At 36.4% G+C, this 20,573-nt stretch overlaps 1 protein-coding gene across 2 annotated transcripts in view; it reads left to right on the forward strand.

Annotated features, from left to right (window-relative positions):
- Positions 1–20,573, forward strand: part of LRRC7 (leucine rich repeat containing 7) — a 708,443-nt gene that overhangs the window by 608,373 nt on the left and 79,497 nt on the right. For both annotated transcript variants that reach the window (XM_082688811.1, XM_082688812.1), the window contains 5 exons: positions 1,029–1,229; positions 9,616–9,727; positions 9,940–10,120; positions 11,801–13,481; positions 17,359–17,499. In XM_082688811.1, the coding sequence (XP_082544937.1) occupies positions 1,029–1,229; positions 9,616–9,727; positions 9,940–10,120; positions 11,801–13,481; positions 17,359–17,499 (2,316 nt within the window). The remainder of the gene's footprint in view (positions 1–1,028; positions 1,230–9,615; positions 9,728–9,939; positions 10,121–11,800; positions 13,482–17,358; positions 17,500–20,573) is intronic.

Here is a 20,573-nt window from a genome sequence, read left to right on the forward strand (position 1 = left end):
CATAAACCATTCCATTTTGTAAAGTTGGTTCTACTCAGATGCAAAAAGATATGACAGTTGGAATAAGCCGGGACAAATAAATCTGCTCCTTGTTTTCCTTCCCACTCTTTTTTACTCGCCATGGATAATTTGTATTTATTCCAATTTAAGGAAATTTTAAATATTCTGATAATGGGATTTTCTATATGGAAATGTCTCATATTTTCTCTTTCTGAATTAAATGTGAAGAATAATCGTTAATATATATGTTCCCTAAAGTCTGCTTGACACAACAAAAATGAATTCAAGACTAGAAATAAATAACTGGGTAATATAAACCAAAATTTACATGTTTATCTAGAATATCTTAGAAAATCTCCTCAATTTTTAATTTTCCTCTTATTTTAAGACATTACCCACAAAGCATGTCACTTTATTAGGGTAAAAGCTAAATGTAAAAGTCACCCTGAAGCCTATTCTTTTTAGGTATTTACAAGACTTAGCTGCCTGACCTTTTGGTATAACATGCTAATTAACACAGAGCTAATGAACATTTGGTAGCAGATACTGTCAATTCCCCATTTTTTAATCCATGATAAACTCTTCTTGTAAATCTTTTGGGGTCTTCTCTTATCATCTATGTTGATATTCCAAAGACAGCTTTAACATGAAAATAACTACTAATAAATAATTAAGATAGGGAAGGAACAGCTTCTAAAGTGTAAAAACACCTAATAGAACACTGAAAATCTTTGGATTACCAGTTACTTATGTATCTGACCTACTGCTATTGCAACCAGCTGCAGGGTAGGTCTAACGATAGAATATAACCCCAAAATTGTTTTTAATCTAGAAGGTGGCAGGGTGGGAAGAGGCCCCATGAGGGCAAAATTGCAAAGAACACTATGTGCTCTGCTCTACATTTTCTCAGCCAGCTCAACACTCACTATATTGCATTTGGTTTTACTACTGCACATAAAATGGAATAGTTTTATGAACATGTTTGCCGAAGGTATTTTTATGTTAAATTTCTTTTTATAAACTTCTAGGTTGAAATAAACCTAAAACGATATCCAACTCCTTACCCAGAGGATTTAAAGAATATGGTAAAATCTGTACAAAATCTGGTGGGTAAGCCAAGCCATGGAGTGCGTGTTGAGAATTCAAATCCAACTGCTAACACGGAGCAAACTGTGAAAGAAAAATATGAACACAAGTGGCCTGTAGCCCCAAAGGAGATAACAGTGGAGGTATTTCAAGGTTATTGGTAATTGCCAGTGTGGTTTGGATTTTTTGGAATTACTAAATTATATGGTTTTTTTAACTGATTAGATCTTCTCTGATAAGTACATTTATTCCCCTGAAATACAAATGAGTCTCTCTACTTTTTCAAACTATGAGGGTTGCATTTAATCAATTACAGATAAATGACACCCTCATGGTCTGAAATTATTAATACAGCTCCAAAAGTTCCAATACACACAGAAGGAATAACTTGCTCACTCAGCTAGGCCTTGCCAGTAAGTGCATTATATCATTTTCACTATACTCTTTTGGCTACCCCAAACTTTTATTGTATGAGTCATTAGAAAAGACTAAATGAAGATTTTTTTTTTTTTTTTTACTCTGCAAATCTCAGTAAAATTCTCGATCAGATTTAGAGCCATTTTTTGTTTGTTTCTGTGTTTAGATTAAAACTTTTATAAGAAACACTACTGTAAACATGACAAAGAGGAGATAAGTTTGAAATTTAGCTTTTCTGGATCTAGCCTTGTGAAACTTAATTCCTATATTTTAGAATAAACTAGATGTTCATCCTTACCCATTTGTGTGGTCTGAAAAGAATTCAACTACATTTATGCCACCTCTGTACTATCTCATCCACTCTTCAGCTAATTTGGTTATCACCTTTTTATCTTCATTAGAGACATACCTGATATGAGTACATCTAGAAGTAACTATATCTACTTCTCAAAAATCTAAGTTCGTGAAACTCTTTTACAAATCTGCATTTCACAGCGTCAATTTGTTGCACTGATTAAGCACCAACTGTATATTTAGCACTGTGCTAAACACTGTGAGAGAGAGAAAAGAAATATAAAATGTGCACACAGTCCCCAACTAATTTAGAGCCTTGCCAAGTAAAATTACCACAGATGCAGTGATTAGAGAACACAGTATCTGAACTACGATCGCGTGATTAGTTGTGGGATGGAGCGTATAATAGTACTTTAAGAAATTGGAAAGAGACCTGATCACTGCCACTCAATTAAAAAGTTGTGTGAAACAATTTAAGGTTGCAGTGCATATTGAAAATGGGGTGCTTCTTTTAAAGTCGAAAGAGAGGAAGTCATTCCAAACAAAGGGAAAAAAGATTGAGCAAAAGTAAGCACGGTGTGAATACCTGCCAGTGGAGGGATCAGCCTGCCCCAGAAAAGAAGATTACAGCTTGGTATCCAGGGAGGAAAACTTTGGTAAATACTCATTTCCCTACTTTTAGGGGGGTTTTTGCAAAATAAGCAAATGACATGAATGAAATCAATATTATTGTATTATTGTACTCTTTCCTTTTAAAATATCAGAGATAGGCGATAGAAGAGAAACAGACTTTTCTTTTATCTCTAAGATACTGCAATAATTTTATAAAAAGGAACAAAGCCGACATTTAGGAGGTACACACTAACTACAACTACACTTCATATTTAAACCTCATGCAATCACAGTTTAACATTAAAATGATTGTGAGGTCATGCTTAACCCATAAATTGAGTGATTTTACTTTAAATAAGAAGATTCTAAAATTGCTTAATACAGGGTTAGGATAGGTGAAGCAAGGAAAAGATGGTTTGGGCCATAAATTTAGTGATAACCCTACTAGAGAAAATAAATCTTAAAATTATTCCAAAAGCATTTAAAACTTTAAAAATCCAAAATAAAATTTAATGTTTCTTCCCCAAATTTGCTTCTGCTCCTATATGCCCAGTCCTGATCTCTGCTAACTAACACCATTATTTGTTAGCTTACTCGAGTTAGAAATTGAAAGGTATCTTGATTTCTTTTTCCTTCTTTCTCTCTACTCACTGCCTCTCCAGTCACCTAAATCTATGTATTTTCATCTAAGTGTATCTCCTCAACCTCCTCAGGCCCTCAATTCTGTTCTGCATTATTATAAAAACTGTCAACTTCTTGGCTCACGTTGTCCCCAGCCCCCTCATTACTTTGTCAATAAACTGGTTTTTTTAAAGATGGTATTTATTTAAGAGTGAGAGAGAGCACAATCAGGGGGAAGAACAAAGAGACAGGGACAGGCAGACTCCCTGCTGAGCAGAGAGCCCAATGAGGGACTCAATTTCTGGACCCTGAGATCATGACCTGAGCCAAAGGCAGATGCTTAACTGATTGAGCTACCTAGGTACCCCAGAGAATACGAATTTTTAATTCAGTCCAGTTCAGTTAACATTCCCTAATAATGATCTTTTTAAGACCCAAATCTAATTTTCCCTTCTTAAAAACACTTGTTTCCTATCTAATTGAAACTCAGTCTTAAGCTTTATAATTATTTCAGTGATTTACCCCAACTTTTCTTAGTTTTCTTCTTCTCCTGGCCTTTTCTCTTGAATAGAAATTTCACTGGTAATTTCAATACTTTTTCTAAAATTGAGATTCTAGATCTTCTTTCCCCAGCTTTTATCCATCCTAGAATAAAGCGAAACTGTTGCTTTTTTATCATCCTCCCTTTTTGAATTGCTCACCCAGATAAAGGGGCCACACTCCATATTTTCAACTTCCACATAAAATAAACATAGATAGCCAAGTGTCCAGCTGATCAGTGTATATTAAGCATTTTATTGTATGTTTTGCACTTGTATGACATTTTAAAGTAATTATTTAGTTCATACTGTCAAGAATGTGGAAGAAAATATCACACATTGCATGATACATTTATCCATATGGTTAAATATGGAAAACCAAGGAAAAAAGAATAAGGTAAGTAGAACCAGAAGCAGAAAATGATAAGAATAAACAAGGTAAATAGATTATAAATGCAGCAGAGAAAAGGAAAAGGAAAAGTAAATCAACATTTCTTGATGTCTTTCTATTTGTCAACCCTATGCCAAGAGTTTTAGTATGTGTTATGCTAGACAAAGAAAACAGTGGGGAGGGGCATATGAATAAGCAGGACAAGGAGGTATGAAGGTTGTCTTCTACCTCCATATTCCTTTATATAAGTTTTATGAAGCTTACATTTGCTTTTCCCAGTGTCTTAGTCCATTCAGGTTTCTATAACAGAATACCATAGACTACATGGTTTATAAAGAAAAACATTTATTTATCATAGTTCTGGAGGCTAAGAAGTCCAAGATCAAAGTCCTAACAGATTCAGCATCTAGTAAAGACCTACTTCCTGATTTATAGATGACCATCTTCTCTCTCTGACCTCATACAGTTTTGAAAGGAGATAGGGAGCTTTCTAGGGTCTCTTATAATAGCACTAATTTCACTCATGACCTAATCACCTCCCAAATGTCCCACTTCTAAATAACATCATATAGGTTTCAACTTATGAATTTTGAGGGGACACAACCATTCAGTCTTTAGCACCCAGCTTTTTATAGGACTAGCACTTCTGCATCTTTCCAAATTTGAGTTTAAAGATGACCTCAACAGGAAGGTCTTCCCTGAGCACCATGGTCAGTAGAACCTCTGATTCCTCTATCACATCATCCTGTTAATTCGTGTTAAAGATAATGAAAGCATTTATGATTATGTTGTTTATTAACTTCAGACTGAGTTTCATGAGGGCAAGAACCAGGTATGTCTTGTCTATCATTGTCTTTCTGGTGTGTAACACAGTGCCTAGTACAGAGTCAGACACAATAAATATTTGCTGAGTACATGAACAACTGATAGAGTCTAGTGTTGTAATACTGATAACGTGTCTCTTTGTCAAATTAGAAGTTAATTGAGGGAAGAACAATTTCTCTTAAGTTTTTGTCAAATTAATCATTATTGAGTGTTGAATGCCATACCTGGTTATATTTTATCACCTATATGTTGAATAGCATGTATTTTAAAAACAACAATTTACCATATTAATATATTAATACAATATTATGAGTAAAGGCAAAACATCATGATGAAGAATATTAGGAGAGTGAGGAAAGCAAGGAAAGAGGAAGGAAGGAAGAAAGGAAGGAGAATGGTATGGTAAATAAATTATGACTTAAAATAAGTAAAGGCTAGGGGTTCTAAAAATCTTGGTATACAAATACTTAGTGTCTTAGTAATTTTGTTGCAAGGACCATGGACCAAAAAAGTACCAAACAGCTCCATTCATTAAGTATTAGGTTTGAGCAACTTCATACATATTTATGCCCTGTTCAGTGGTCATTTGAAAAATAATGCACATAAATTTAAAGGGAAAATAGTAGTTTTATTTCATGTTTAAATAACAAAACTGATTAATGAAATTTGTGCACCTGTGGGACACCACTTATCTTCTCAAACCTTGAATCATATCAGGTACTACAATTCTGTTTCACATTGATTTTCAAATAGCACTTGATTTTTGATCACAGCAACACAAAAACCCAACTTCACAAAGATTGTCATCAAAAGGAAAGTGCATTCTAATACTGAAACTGAGAGCCACCAATTCATATAGTGTCTGACTGATTTCAAGTATTGTTTTGTTTCCCTCAAATTTTTAAAACAACTCATGCACCCCTGTGCATTAATAACAGCATCACAGGTACCTTGGAGCACAGTTTGGGAACAAGAGGAAGTGCATTCAAGTCTAGGAGACATTAATTCAAATCTTGAGTCTATGTTTTAACCAATTTTGTGACCTTGACAAGTCATTGAAAACTGTCTGAGCTTTGCTTTGTGTATCTTTAAAAATGCAGGTAACAATAACATTTAGAGTTTTGTAGAGATGAAAACAAGTATTTTTACATAGCTGCAAGCACAGTTCTTGGCAAAGAACTTCCCTTCCACAAGAGAATGATGTGCTAATCCTGCCCATCTGCCTTTAACCCTTTTATGAGCCATTATTCTGCATTACAGAAAACTTCTCCCCGGTTACTTATTTACTATGTCCGCCATGTTCATAAAGGTTCTGAACTTTTTCCTTTGTTAGGAGACTCTGCCCAATTTCTTTCTATAGAGGAAACACATCTATTTCCTGGTAATAATGAGTAGTCAATTACCTTTAATTGGGTAAATGTCCTTAAATGCTTTTATTTTTTTTATTTTTTTTTAAGATTTTATTTATTTATTTGACAGAGAGAGATCACAAGTAGGCAGAGAGGCAGGCAGAGAGAGAGGGGAGAAAGCAGGCTCCCTGCCGAGCAGAAAGCCCGATGCAGGGCTCGATCCCAGGACCCTGGGATCATGACCTGAGCCAAAGGCAAAGGCTTTAACCCACTGAGCCACCCAAACGCCCCCTTAAATGCTTTTATTAATACCAGACCCAGACTCTTGAAAGCTCAGTCATAAGTTTTGTTCCCCACCTCACTTCTACCTTAGGTTCCCTTTCCCTACAGCAGTGACAGCTGCGATTTAGTTTGAACTCACAAGGTCAATGGGTTAAAGAAAAAAGAGATCGTACCTTTTCTTTCCCCCCTCTTCTGTCTTCTTACCAGAAGCAAATATGGTTCAATGTGCTTAAAATGGGACCCTCATTATATTTGATTCCTGACCAATAACGTCCACTGCCTTCACCATAGAAGTAGCCCCAAAAGCTTCACCCACTTTTCCGACATGAATTTAACTCCTCCAGTCTCTATAAAAGAATTTATAGAGATGAAATCAACAACTCGTTTCCTTCTTTGGACAGTTAACTTGTCTGTTCTGTGAAGTCCAATTAGGAAAGGTGAGCTTTTCTTAGGGTAGACAATATAGCATACGTAGTATCACACAGAAGGTCTTCCACTAGAACAAATCTCAGTTAAAATATTGGCTCTACCGCTCACTGAGTTTGGGACTTGGAATTATGACTTTACTTCTCTGAGCCTGCAATTCCTTAACTGTAAAACAAAGATGATGATAATGAATAACTTAAAAATGATAAATAACAGTAAAGAACTAGGTTAGCAATTAAGTAATTAACAGAGAGGATACAGATTAAGTGTTGAACATAGTAGAGCAGTAGCAGATATGTTATAGATTCTCCATAACTAATGGCATCATCATCTTCAACATCAGCATCATCATTATTATCATTTTGCTCATGAAGATAAGTGTCTAACTGGGTTAGTGAGAATCCACTGTTCTTGCTTCAGTAGTGTTACTCCTCCTACGTGGAGGGCTACAGAACTCTAGAGAACAGGTGCAAACTCATGATTAGCTGATATCATCATCTCTTCCTAGTCACTAGAGTCACTCTTTTTGATTAAAAGTAGAAATTCTTTAGCAGAGCAAGAGACTTGGATCCGAGTTAGATCACAGCTACCACGACAAGCTCCAGCCACAGTCTTGGGAAACAAATTTGAAAAATTGATCCATACATGCAAGATAACTTGGAAACTGAATGTATAAATCATGAGGAAAACAAAGTAATGAAACCTTTAATTTACATTTCTATGCTTGTATAGCTCTTTTAGTTCTTTTGTTGACTAAAACAAAATTCTTGTCCTTCAGTATCAGGTATCATAAAAATATTTCCTTTTTAAAGTATTATTTCAACAAATAAGTTATATTTAGATTCATAGACTTAATACTAGACAGAAAATAGCACTAATTCCATCTATTACCTTCATCTATTACCTTCATTTTATTGACTAATTGAATACGGTACAAAGAGGTACACTGACTTACCCAAGATAACCTGATTAATAAATGATAAAACAGGAATGGAATAGAAATATGCCACCTTGTAATTGAATATTTTTTTATAAACCTTAATATATTTTATGACTTTTCTCAAACTTGTGTCTGCTTCTACTTATAAATTTCTACAAAGATGTGTAAAGGCATTTACCCTCTATTCTGTCACCTTAAAACTTTATCATAATATCTTGAAATACTTTTCAAAATCCATGAAAACAGATTTCCCTCTTCATCTCTGGAATTTCCATCAATCCCTCTGTCTTTCCTACCTCTCTTCAAATCTGGAATGGGATTTTAAATGTCTGTAATGTGCTCACAGTGGAGCTCACTAGAAGACAGCTCAATATAAGGGAAGGTTATTGGACAGAAACCTGAGAATTGAAGCCTCTATGCTGGATCTGGTCTAATTATCTCTATAACCCTGACCTTGCTGAGTCTCAAAATTCACTTGTAGGAAATGAAAGGTTCGACTAGAAATATTTTTTTAAAATAATTAACAAGTATCAGATATATATAACCAGGCTTTTCACAGGCAAATATTCTTATACAAACCTAACCAAAACCAAACCAAAAAATTGAACTTAAGCCAGGAATTAAAGAAATGGCTATTTGTAATACCCAAAGACGTGAGCCTGTCACTCATTATGTGGGACATTAAAATATATAATAAGATTTTCTGTTTGTAATTAATTAGTTAGAAGGTAGGACACATTTCATTACTATATTTTTGTGCTCAAGTATATTCTTCCGTTGATTTAATAAAATATTTCTAAATATGTTGCCTTAATGTTTTAAACTAACAAGTACTAATTAATAAGAAAACTAGAATATACTGAAAGTTAGTTTTTTGAATTCAAATTAACCTGAGTTTAAGTAAAAAAGACATAAAGATAATTGCCATGCATAAATTTATACCACTACCTCCCCATGGGCATAGACAAGACATTTTTATAGGCATAAGAAAGTGGGAATTTGGTATTTTACCTCCCTCAGTGCTCTCTCACTATCTGGTTAACTGGAAATAATCATTTTGATTATAGAAGTTTAAAATTCATGGGCTTTTTTAACATGTTCATTTGTCTTTATAAAGTTACATTCTTGTACCTGTGTTGCTCATTACACTCAATGAATGGATTTAGATGAAGATTTAGCAAGCTAGATTAATCACGAGACAACTAGAAACCTTAGGAGGAAGTCATCATAGAACTAAAGAAATGGAGGATAAGATCACTTGGGAAACAGAAGTTAAGAGGGGGCTGGCAATAAAAGTGGGATTTAAAGGACCCAATTGTTCATGAGGACAGCTGAGGATAAAAAGAAATTTAGTTGGTCCATGATGGACTTTCCTCTTAGAACTTTTAATGGAGCTTCCCCCTTAGATTCTTACATTTATAAATATAACATGTATATGCATGTATGTATCATATACTCACATACCGCTTATCATAATTCGGTCCTGTGTTAATACAGATGTATCTCATCTCCCCAGTTAGATGGTAAGTCTCCGAGGGACATGGGTGACATTTTGTCTTTCTTTGGAAACTCTACAGTTCTTTGCACAGTGCCAGGCATATAAAAAGGCATTCAAAATATGTCTGATGAACAAATGGACTCATTTAAATTAGAAAAACAAAACATTTTAGTACTTACCTCAGAGAAACATGTGACTCACTTCTCCCAGCGCTCCACGGTGACCTATAGTCTAGAGCCCCGTCTTTAAATCTGAGCCAAATAAAGATACTGCCATCTTGGTTAACCAATGTTTAAATGTTTACTTTCCTTGTCCTATATTATTATATCTCTCAGGATTCTTTTGTTCATCCAGCTAATGAAATGAGGATTGGGGAACTTCACCCTTCATTAGCTGAGACCCCTCTGTACCCACCCAAACTTGTTCTGCTAGGGAAGGACAAAAAAGGTAACATTGCGAACCTGATGTGGAAAATGTGCCACAAATGCATGTGCATGATTAATCTCCAGTCGTAACTTATGATTCATCATAGTCTATAGAAATATTTTACAAATATATATTCCTAACATTGTTATACTATCTGTTTCTCATACTTGCTTTTCTGTGTTCATTATTGTCAATGTTCATAGCATTATAACATTTTCCCCTTTACATTTCAGAATCAACTGATGAGTCTGAAGTTGACAAAACTCACTGTCTGAATAACAGTGTTTCCTCAGGCACTTACTCAGACTACTCGCCTTCCCAGGCTTCCTCAGGATCCTCTAACACGCGGGTTAAAGTGGGGTCCTTGCAGACAACAGCTAAAGATGCAGTACATAATTCTTTATGGGGTAACAGGTGTGTTTAGAATTCCCTTTTTTCTGTTCCCAAGTGCTTACTTTCAACAACTTTTTTTAAAAAAATGGGATCTTAATTTTTGAATTATATTCAGCACATGAATGGTGTAGAAGACAGATGGATGGGTCAGGTAAGCAAACACAGTCCCTCCGGGATTTCCAGGAGATGATGGATCCATTTTATACAGCAAAACCTTTGTTTAAGGGAGAGTTGGTAAGAGATTATCAGGTCGAGATAAAAGAAACAGAATTTTAAAAATCAGAAACCAAAAATCCTGTTTGCCCAATACTTATTTATGACACACGTGGGCATCTCACTATCCCAAATGGATTAAACTAAGATGCATGGAAAGCAGTTGTGTGCCTAGTACAAGTAAATATTCAGTAAAATTTTCATTGTTATCATCATCATCATTGTCATCATCATCATTGTTTTTTTACCACATGGAAAAGTTAGGTTCTAAGCAAAAGTATTTACTCTTTCCAAAATGGTTCCTACCTTATTTTACTTCCATTTTACAGATAAAAATCAAAAACCAAAGAGCACAATAAAGCGACCCAATAAGGTAGTAATTACCCAGTTCTTATTCTCTTGTTTTTTACCTTGTGGCTATGTTTTACAGTACAGGCAACAAATACAAATCATCATATGATAAAGATAGTCAATGATTATCACTCATATTTTATTGATAATATCAGTACTGTTAGCAATATGTTCTTTGGTAACTAATGGATAACTATTTCTCCCTATCAGTGCCCATCATAAAAATCTTAACTCTTTCACTTTGTAAGTTCATTATTTGTGATAGAAGCTGAGATTAATGAGGTGCTTTGGAAGGTTCTTTCTAAATGTACTAGTTTTTAATTAGCAAGAGCACTTAAAAGTCTTTCTCTCACTGATAAAAAAATATATATATAATTTAATGTTATTAGTGTGCAAACAGTTTAGAATAAGCCTAGAAAAATGAGCATCTTCTAGAAACACTGTGCTCACTGGTGTAAACAAACCAATGGCCAAAAGTCATGATATAATTTATATTCTAGGAAAACATGTTCCCTAAACAATGAATTCAGTGTTTTCAATACCTGGCCTTCAAATAAATGTAACCTGAAGACAGTTTGGGTTCAGGGGCTATATCAAGTATTTATAGGAAAGGTACTCTTGACCAGTAATAGTTTGGAAAAGTACTGAATCAGAAATTGCAGGAATGAGGACCAAGAATCGGGCGATTCTAATTATCAAACAAGTGTTAGGACCATTACTGAAAACCTATCTATTTCTTTCATTCATTTAATCATCCCACAAATATGTATTTTAATAGCTACTATGTGCCAGGTACTATGCTAGGCCTGAAGAGAAAATAAATAAATAAATAAATCTCTGCCCTCCGGAGGGCAGAGGACACACAATACACAATAAATAAAATAGGTAAGTAAATGATATACTATGTTATAAGGTAATGATTACAAGGGGAAAATAAAAATTAGAGCAAGGTAAAGGGATGGATTTGGGGAGGGCGGACATGAAATAACAGTGCACCTTAATTGTAAATGAGGTATGGATGAATGACCTGTTAAACATCCGATAAAGGATTGTGGCACTCTGGGCTGCTTGTTCTCTTTCTGGCAAAGACTCAGCTCTTCCTCGTTTTCATATTTCTTCTTCCCACTGTCTTTACAGGATTGCACAATCTTTCCCACAGCCTCTTGATTCAAAGCCATTGCTCACCCAGCGGGAGGCTGTTCCCCCAGGGAATCTACCACAGCGTCCCGACCGGCTGCCAATGAGCGACGCCTTCACTGACAACTGGACTGACGGTTCACATTATGATAACACAGGGTTTGTTGCAGAGGAGACCACAGGCGAGAATGCCAACAACAATCCTCTCTTAAGTTCGAAATCTAGAAGCACATCTTCTCACGGACGCAGGCCTTTGATTAGGCAGGATAGGATTGTTGGTGTTCCCCTGGAACTTGAGCAGTCTACACACAGACACACGCCAGAAACAGAAGTGCCTCCTTCCAATCCTTGGCAGAATTGGACCAGAACCCCTAGTCCTTTTGAAGACAGGACCGCTTTCCCTTCCAAATTAGAGACAACCCCCACCACCAGCCCATTGCCTGAAAGGAAAGAGCATATAAAAGAATCTGCTGAAATACCTAGTCCTTTTTCTCCAGGAGTACCATGGGAGTATCACGATTCCAATCCCAACAGGAGTCTTAGCAATGTCTTTTCTCAGATCCACTGCCGCCCAGAATCATCTAAAGGTGTTATTTCCATTAGTAAAAGCACAGAGAGGCTTTCCCCACTCATGAAAGATATCAAGTCCAATAAATTCAAAAAGTCACAGAGTATCGATGAGATTGACATTGGTACATACAAGGTGTATAATATACCATTAGAAAACTATGCCACTGGGAGTGATCACTTAGGAAGTCATGAACGGCCAGATAAAATGTTGGGACCGGAGCATGGTATGTCCAGTATGTCTCGAAGCCAGTCAGTGCCGATGCTGGATGATGAGATGCTCACTTATGGAAGTAGTAAAGGGCCACAGCAACAAAAAGCGTCCATGACCAAAAAAGTCTATCAGTTTGACCAAAGCTTCAATCCCCAAGGAGCAGTGGAAGTTAAAGCCGAAAAGAGGATACCGCCCCCCTTTCAACACAATTCCGAGTACGTGCAACAGCCCGGCAAAAACATCGCCAAGGATTTGGTTAGTCCTAGAGCTTACAGAGGATACCCACCCATGGAGCAAATGTTTTCATTTTCTCAGCCATCTGTGAATGAGGATGCTGTGGTGAATGCCCAGTTTGCAAGCCAAGGTGCCAGGGCAGGCTTCCTGAGAAGAGCCGACTCCCTGGCGAGCTCCACAGAAATGGCCATGTTTAGAAGGGTCAGTGAACCTCATGAGCTGCCTCCGAGCGATAGGTACGGCAGACCTCCATATAGGGGCGGTCTGGATCGCCAAAGCAGCGTTTCAGTGACTGAGTCCCAGTTCCTGAAAAGGAATGGCAGGTATGAAGATGAACACCCTTCATATCAAGAAGTGAAAGCTCAGGCGGGAAGTTTTCCAGTTAAAAACCTTACCCAGAGGAGGCCATTGTCTGCAAGAAGCTACAGTACAGAGAGTTACGGTGCCTCCCAGACCAGGCCAGTTTCAGCTAGGCCTACTATGGCAGCTCTTTTGGAAAAAATACCATCTGACTATAACTTGGGTAACTATGGTGACAAGCCATCAGATAACAGTGATATAAAGACGAGGCCCACTCCTGTGAAGGGAGAGGAGAGCTGTGGTAAAATGCCTGCAGACTGGAGACAACAGCTGCTTAGACATATAGAAGCTAGAAGGTTAGACAGGGTATGTCTGGCATTTCTCTGTAAGAATATCCCTCCTGCCTTTAGTTTTCCTTTATTGGCATTTCTAAGCACATGTAGTGAAGCATGAACTACATGAACGAATAGATGATCAGCATTTTATTTCTCTCGCTATTGTGGGGAAATTGATCATAATAGTTTCTCGTGGATATTGTTTAATGCTCTTCGAGAGTCCATAACCTGTAGGTGAATGATTTATCAAATCTAGCCTAAATATTGTTAGTAAGAAAGAATTTGACTCGATTATGTGGGATGGTGCTTCAATTGCTTTCTAGCCATTAAGGTGGAATGCCTCTCCTAGGACACAGAACTGTTCTCTAGCGACCTAAAGAGTATGATTTTTATTGAATCTATAAAAAGTGAGTATTTTGCCCCTTTCTGCACAGACTCACTTATAATAAAGTCAGGCCTAATTTGTTTATAAAATTTGCATACAGTTACTGCTATGGGACTACTAAAGTTATTACTTCTAATGAGCGATAATCTTCCCAGCAAGAAACAGAAAAATAAAATAAGCAGAGATTGAATGCCCTCCTACACATTATTTGACTTAATAAAAAAAAAAAAAATCCTGCCACTTAGAATGTTGATTTTTATACAAAAAGAAATGTTTAAATTCAAAGCATACTATAGGCAACAAAAATAGATGATGTCTTTATGAAGACTATAAAGGCACAAATTAGTGTGTATATTGCAACCAAAAAAAAAAGAAAATTGATCCCAATTCAGTTACAGACTGAGTCACAATACAGCATGGAATCATAGTGCTTGAGGAGGATAAAAATATATATAAATATATTTTGTTTCAAAGCCTAGAATTACTTTTTGTTGCCTATTTATATCTCCTTAAGAGACCGATACTTCATTTTTTAGAAATATGATCAATTGACCCTTATCGTTGAATGTACTTTGTGGCTTTGGTGTAGAGGGCCTTGTGTACTCTGCATTGACCTTGAAACCTTAAGGTCCTTTTTGTCAATAGGGCCTTTGGCTCTCATTTTCTAGGGCTTAAATACTTAGTGTGAAACAGGGATCTGAGTAATAACATACCTTTAGAAAGTTTTGCTCAATAGTTTATGATTTTATTTGGTGTCCTGCTAAAAGCACAGGCCACGGCACTTATTATATATTTCCTTAATATTGAATTTTGTGTTTTCAGGTATAGTCTTTTTAAATAATTATATTGTTTGTAGGTCGTGTCTACATGACAAGAAAACAATTATTTTTAGGAACAAGTGAACTAACAAATGTGGGTGTGGGTGTTAGTTTTTCAATGTGGAGATTGGTTCTGCCTTGCAAACTATTTCATCAGAATGTCTGTTTCAAATAGGTGTGCTCAGTCCCATTGAAGGGAGCCTCATCAAAGCCTCATGACTGGCTGTCAGTGGGAGACACCTGGTCAGTTGTCACCATGCCTTACCTCAACTTATACCCTCCATGTAGACAGATAACTTGGAGGGCGGAAATATTTGGGGCCAAATAATACAGTACAGTTTGGGAACTCTGGCCTCGTGTAGACACGACCATACGTAACAGGGTAAGATGAACTAGTCAAGAAAGGTTATGAGAAGCTTTTCAGAGCATATGTACGTGACTAGTAATTTGAGGCAACAGAGGAGTGAGTGAAAACAAAGCATGAAAAAGAAGACAAAATGCTAAGCATTTGGTACCATCATGTATTTACTGGTTTCCCAGATAATGGTTCTTCTCCTTTGATTGGAGCTACTCTTCTAGCTGGAGCAGGAATTTGGAGAGAGGAAAATAGGACCAGGGAGGGGGATTTAGATTGGCAGAAGTCTGCGAGCCCTGCCCGGCCCAGATCCAGAAAACTAAAAGTAAACTCATGTGTGTTTTCTATTACTGTGACAACATCTTCCTTTTCAGTTAGTTTCCATGCTTCCCCTCTTCATTTATAGTTCTCTTAGTCTGTCTTTCATTTCCCAGAGCAATTTCAATGTATAGTCCATAGCTTCTTATTTAATTCCAAGAAATTAAGTTACCGGACAGTATTGCTTCAGGGCACTAGATCCTGAAAGCTTGTCCTCTTACTTTCTCCAAGTAACATTTCTTTTCTCCTCTCAAGTGCATGACTGAGCTATTCAGGCTGTAGCTTACTTAGAACTTCCCAGCTACTCAAAAAGATTAATTCAGGGTACGGAAGCAAAGACTTTTTATGTAAGAATAGTTTTGACATAGCTGTGCTTCTTAACATAGTGTTCAAAGTCACACTGCACCGGAGATATGGTCTGTTTCCTTCCCAGTGAAATTTAGTTGAGGATTTAAACCTGGAAATCAAATAGTTACACTAAAAACTACAAGCCCTTTGTCCGTTCTTCATAAGAGAGAAATGCCCAGAGGACTGGACATTGGATAAGCTTAACCACCCAAGATAATGTTGGTTAAAGATCTTGCCTGCTGTTGACCTTGGAGAGGCAGCTCCGAATACTGCCATAGTTTAACCTCAAGGCTCATGTTCCACAACAGAGTCCCACTGTGAGAGAATTTAAAACATGAATGCGTATGTCCGAGACTGCTACCCTTCTACAGGAGCTTAGAGGGCACTACCCTGGAATAATCTTAAACCTTAAGGAATCATTTAAGTGCTAGATTGAAATGTCCGGTGTCCTTTCCAACTTTGGCATGGTGGCAATAAAAGATCACTGGATGAAATAATCTAGGATCCATAACAAGTTTGATTGGTAGACCAGCACACCGTCAGGAGTATAATTGTCTTTCAGTTGAGTTCAAGGAAACTGATGCTAAAAATCATTATTTTGCAAACAATGCCTTTAGAATAGAATAGCTGCCTGCTGTTATTGTTCAGTAACACTCAGTTTTTAAAAGTTTACTAAGTTAATTTGTGTAAATTTTTTTTTCCCAAAATAAGCGAATTACTTAAAGGGACCAAATACTGTCAATTCCTACTTTTTTTATGGAAGGTGGAAAGTGGAGATTGTACTAATGAAAACTATTTGATGACGGGACATACAAAATGTTTTAATTTAAATGAAGTTCTGTAGAAGAAAAATTAACTAGCTCTCCAATCCCTGGAGTAACCTGAGATGCACCTGCTGAAAGACAGCCACAATTCAGATATCACCAGAGTGCTCTATAGGTACTTAGATATATTAGATAAATAACCGTAACAGCTCAAATCATACTTCCTTTAGTATCACTATGAAATTTCTCCAGTTTAAAATGTAGTTTTTAAGAAACAAAGTCAGAAACTTTGGATCCACGTGCCATTTTTTTGACTGGTTTAATTAAATTAATCAGTAAATTCAGTGAGCCAGTAGTCAGGTTGAATGACTTTTTTTGACCAGCTCTTTTTCTGAGTTGCTGTATTTATGTCGATAGGCCAAGCAATAATGGACACTGATTTTGGCTTTAACCTTGTAGTGCCTTCGTTTTAAGGCAGAATTAGAAGCTGGTATCTGTCTTTTGTATGTGTTTACTCACAATGTGAAAGAGACCATGAGATCTGGAGCTGGCAAAATTTGATTAAGATCTCCCTCTTTGAATTTTTTTTTTTAATGAATAGACTACCACAGGCGAACATTTGTCCAACGTCACCACAATCATGATATATGAGAGATAGGTTCTATGCCCTTGAGTTAGCAGCAAATGTAAAACAGAATGTATCCTTGCTTTTTGTCTTTTCTGTAGTTTTGGATGGTACTCATTATGTGCATAACTAACACTGTTTACTGTATGCTTCTGTCTGATCAAGTGCATGTTTAAAAGAAAGTTACTGTTTGCCCGCTTAAAGTTAAATGTTATAAATTTAAACATGTTCATGTAATAATCAGTTTGTTGAGCATGTGTTCACACCCTGTCACATGATTATTTCCTCTACTCAGAATGCTGCTTACAAACACAACACAGTTAACCTTGGCATGCTGCCCTATGGAGGTATTTCAGCAATGCATGCAGGCAGAAGCATGACTTTAAACTTGCAGACTAAGTCTAAATTTGATCTACAAGAACTACCTCTTCAGAAAGTAAGTATGGACTGCCTTACATGTGTCAGCATACCAAAGCCAATTAATGTTGTTTGTTCACTTAATGTGTTTAGGCTGTACATACAACCCTGCTTATAGACTCTCCCGAGTCCAAAAAGCACAAGGGCAAATAATGTAGAGCCCAAACTCTTAGCTGCTAAACGAATATTGAGAGCTAGAATGATTCTCAGGTTCCTGCTTAACAGCTTGCTTTTTGGATTGAGCAGGTACATGGCTTTTGAGTTGCTTTAAGGCTCATTTTCTTATTACTCATTTCTTTTTCTTTTATTCTTTGTTTTCCTTTCTTTTGTGTGTGTGTAGATTTATAAACGTATATTTTTAAAAATGTTTTTGGAGATAGCCCTCTCTTCCTTTGCTGATGCATTCTGAGAACAGAGCTAGAAATTATTGTTGAATTTCAGCTGATCCCTTTGGAAAAGACATAGAGACCTAAATTACAATGGAAATGAAGTGGTTGGCACTCCTAAATGCTTCTTTAGCCCATTGTCTTTGTGGAAAATATCACACAGAAATAAAACATGAGAAACAACCTCATGGCTTAGCTAGCAAATTGTTACTCATCCTAGACTAATGGAAAAGGAACACGTTAACAGGGCTTTCAATGTAATTGTAGGCTCATTTGAAATGAAATATAGTGAAAGACAAAACATTTCCATTGTCAAAGGAATATTTCTGCTGTTTAATTCAGGCAAAAGTGAGAATGCACATTTTACCTGTTTAAATTGACTAACGCCTCTGTCTTAGTTATATCTTGTTAGAGGCTAATGAGTCATTTTCATGCAATATGTCATTATGACTATATTATTAATATAGTCATTAGCCTAGTAAGTTTTATGAAGAAAAACAATGCAAAGTAGGGATAACAGAGTGACAGTAGCCTCCAAAAACTTCTCTTATAATAAAATTAATGAACATGAGGAACGAATTCCCATCCCAGCAAAATGAAGGCCAAAGACCTCAAATCCATGTTTTATTGTTAAATTAGTCTTAATAACAATCCCTAACTTTTTTAGTTTTCTTCATAGTGTCAACAGAGGAATAAAACCAAAGAGACATCTATATTCACAGCTTTTTCATCACCCACAGTTGTTGGGGGGGGGGCTAACTAAGTTAAGAAGAACGTTGGATTTGCACGGAGGAATAGATAAGACACCCACCATTTAACTAGGCCCCTCTCCTGATGGGCTTGCAATTGATAGGAACCAAGCCCTTAAACTAATAGGATGGAATTTCAAAATTTAGTGAGCAGATCAGCAAGATCTTGATAGGAAGGAATTGTTGTTTGCACCCCTTGAAATTGTATGGAAAGCCCCTTATTTTGCTAATGTTTATCCCTATTAAACGCAGCCATCTATAGAACAATATGGATATATTCCGTGCCTGAAAAATGGTGATATACTTGAAACTGTTTCTCAATGTTTAAATTGTTCCCCAAGTATCAATTTGGTGCCTCTATGTTGCTCTATTAACTTTCTGATCTTGTTTGGGGTACCCAAGGGAACAGATTCATTAACTGTTACTATAGCTCTAAGAGAATCTATATCAGAAATATTACAGAGTTCTAATATTTAGAGACTTTTCAACCCTCCTCAGTTAGATGACCTAAAGGAATTCTCTTTGGAAGGTACATTAAATTGCAAGCCAAAAATAATTTGAGTATTGAAAGACTCCATCTTAAAATGAATTATCATCAATATGTTATCCACACGAGGCAGGGAGTGTGGAGAGAGAGAGAAGAGAAAGCAAGGGAGGGAAAAGGAATATAGACAGGACAGTTGGCTCCATTACTCCTAAAAGATTACATGACCCTAAATTACCAGTTTAAAGCATATAAACTTTCAGCTTTAGGCATCTGGGGCGACTTTCCTATCCTGCTGCCAGTGTAAGAGCCTTGTCAGGTATGGGCACTGGGTGCTTGATGTTTCAGGAATACTCCAGACTCTACTTATTCCCATGGATTCCACTCTAATTCTCTGCCCCCTCGTCTTTGTGCTCAGGGACAGCTCTTCTGCAGAGCTGCTTTAATTTGAAAATGTCTTTGTTTTTTCTGCCAAGCTTTAGAGTCACCCTCTCTTAAAATTTTCCTTTCTTGGCTCCACTGACCATCGCTAACAGGTCTTATGGTGAGGTTCAATTTCCCCGAGTCCTCACTGGGAGAGGACAGAGACAAAAATTATTTTCCTTTGACTTACAAATGCATAAAAACCTATTACAACATTTTTGTCTTGCTACTTAAGATAATAAAAATTTGTACCAGCAATTTAAGATTTCTTTGCGGTCTCTAAATGCTTGTTAGCCATGAGAATTGCACTGAAAATATAAAGTAAGATCAATTTATAAAGAAGTATTTTCTGTATATAAAACTGATAAAACTGTTCATTCTTCCATGGAAATATGGGAGCTCTTTTTATTTATAAAATTTCTGAATGACAATACTAGCCATCTCTAGGTAGGTGCTGTGGCAAATACCTCTGGGTGTCCTGAGGAACCTAAATTAACATTTTCACATATTACCAGTTAAGTGATGGAAATGGAGTTACAGAGATTCCTCAGGGAATGTTCAGGGGCTGAAGTCCACATCCTTTCCCATACTCTGCTTGGCAAATCGTACCTCTTGCAATTAAGAGAGGCAGTTTTTCGTATTTTCTCTGTCACACGGAGATGCTATTTTTGCAGCTTGTGTACCCAGAAAGGGCACCTTTCTGTGATTCTAACTTTCCCATCCTCCATATTGGTACCTGACGGAAAGGCACTATTTGTACTAACTGCGGTCCTAACTGAGGGTGTTACTTATTTTCTGTTTTGAGTTTCTGTTTGGTTACCAAACATATCTAGTTTTTTTTTTTTTTTCAAATGTTTTAAACAAATTTATAATAAACTAATTAAAAAAGATAGTTGTTTGTAAATGAAGACTGAAGAATCTGTTCTTCTATTTACAAAGTGAATATTGATGTAAATGAAGAGAGAGGACTCCCAAATTTTTCTGTGTTTTTGAATATTTCTAATTTGTTCATATTTATTACATGCCAGGTCAAGTTTTGTACATTTTTAAT

The sequence above is a fragment of the Mustela nivalis genome, assembly GCF_964662115.1.
Source record: "Mustela nivalis genome assembly, chromosome: 10".
NCBI classification, from domain to species: Eukaryota; Metazoa; Chordata; class Mammalia; order Carnivora; family Mustelidae; genus Mustela; species Mustela nivalis.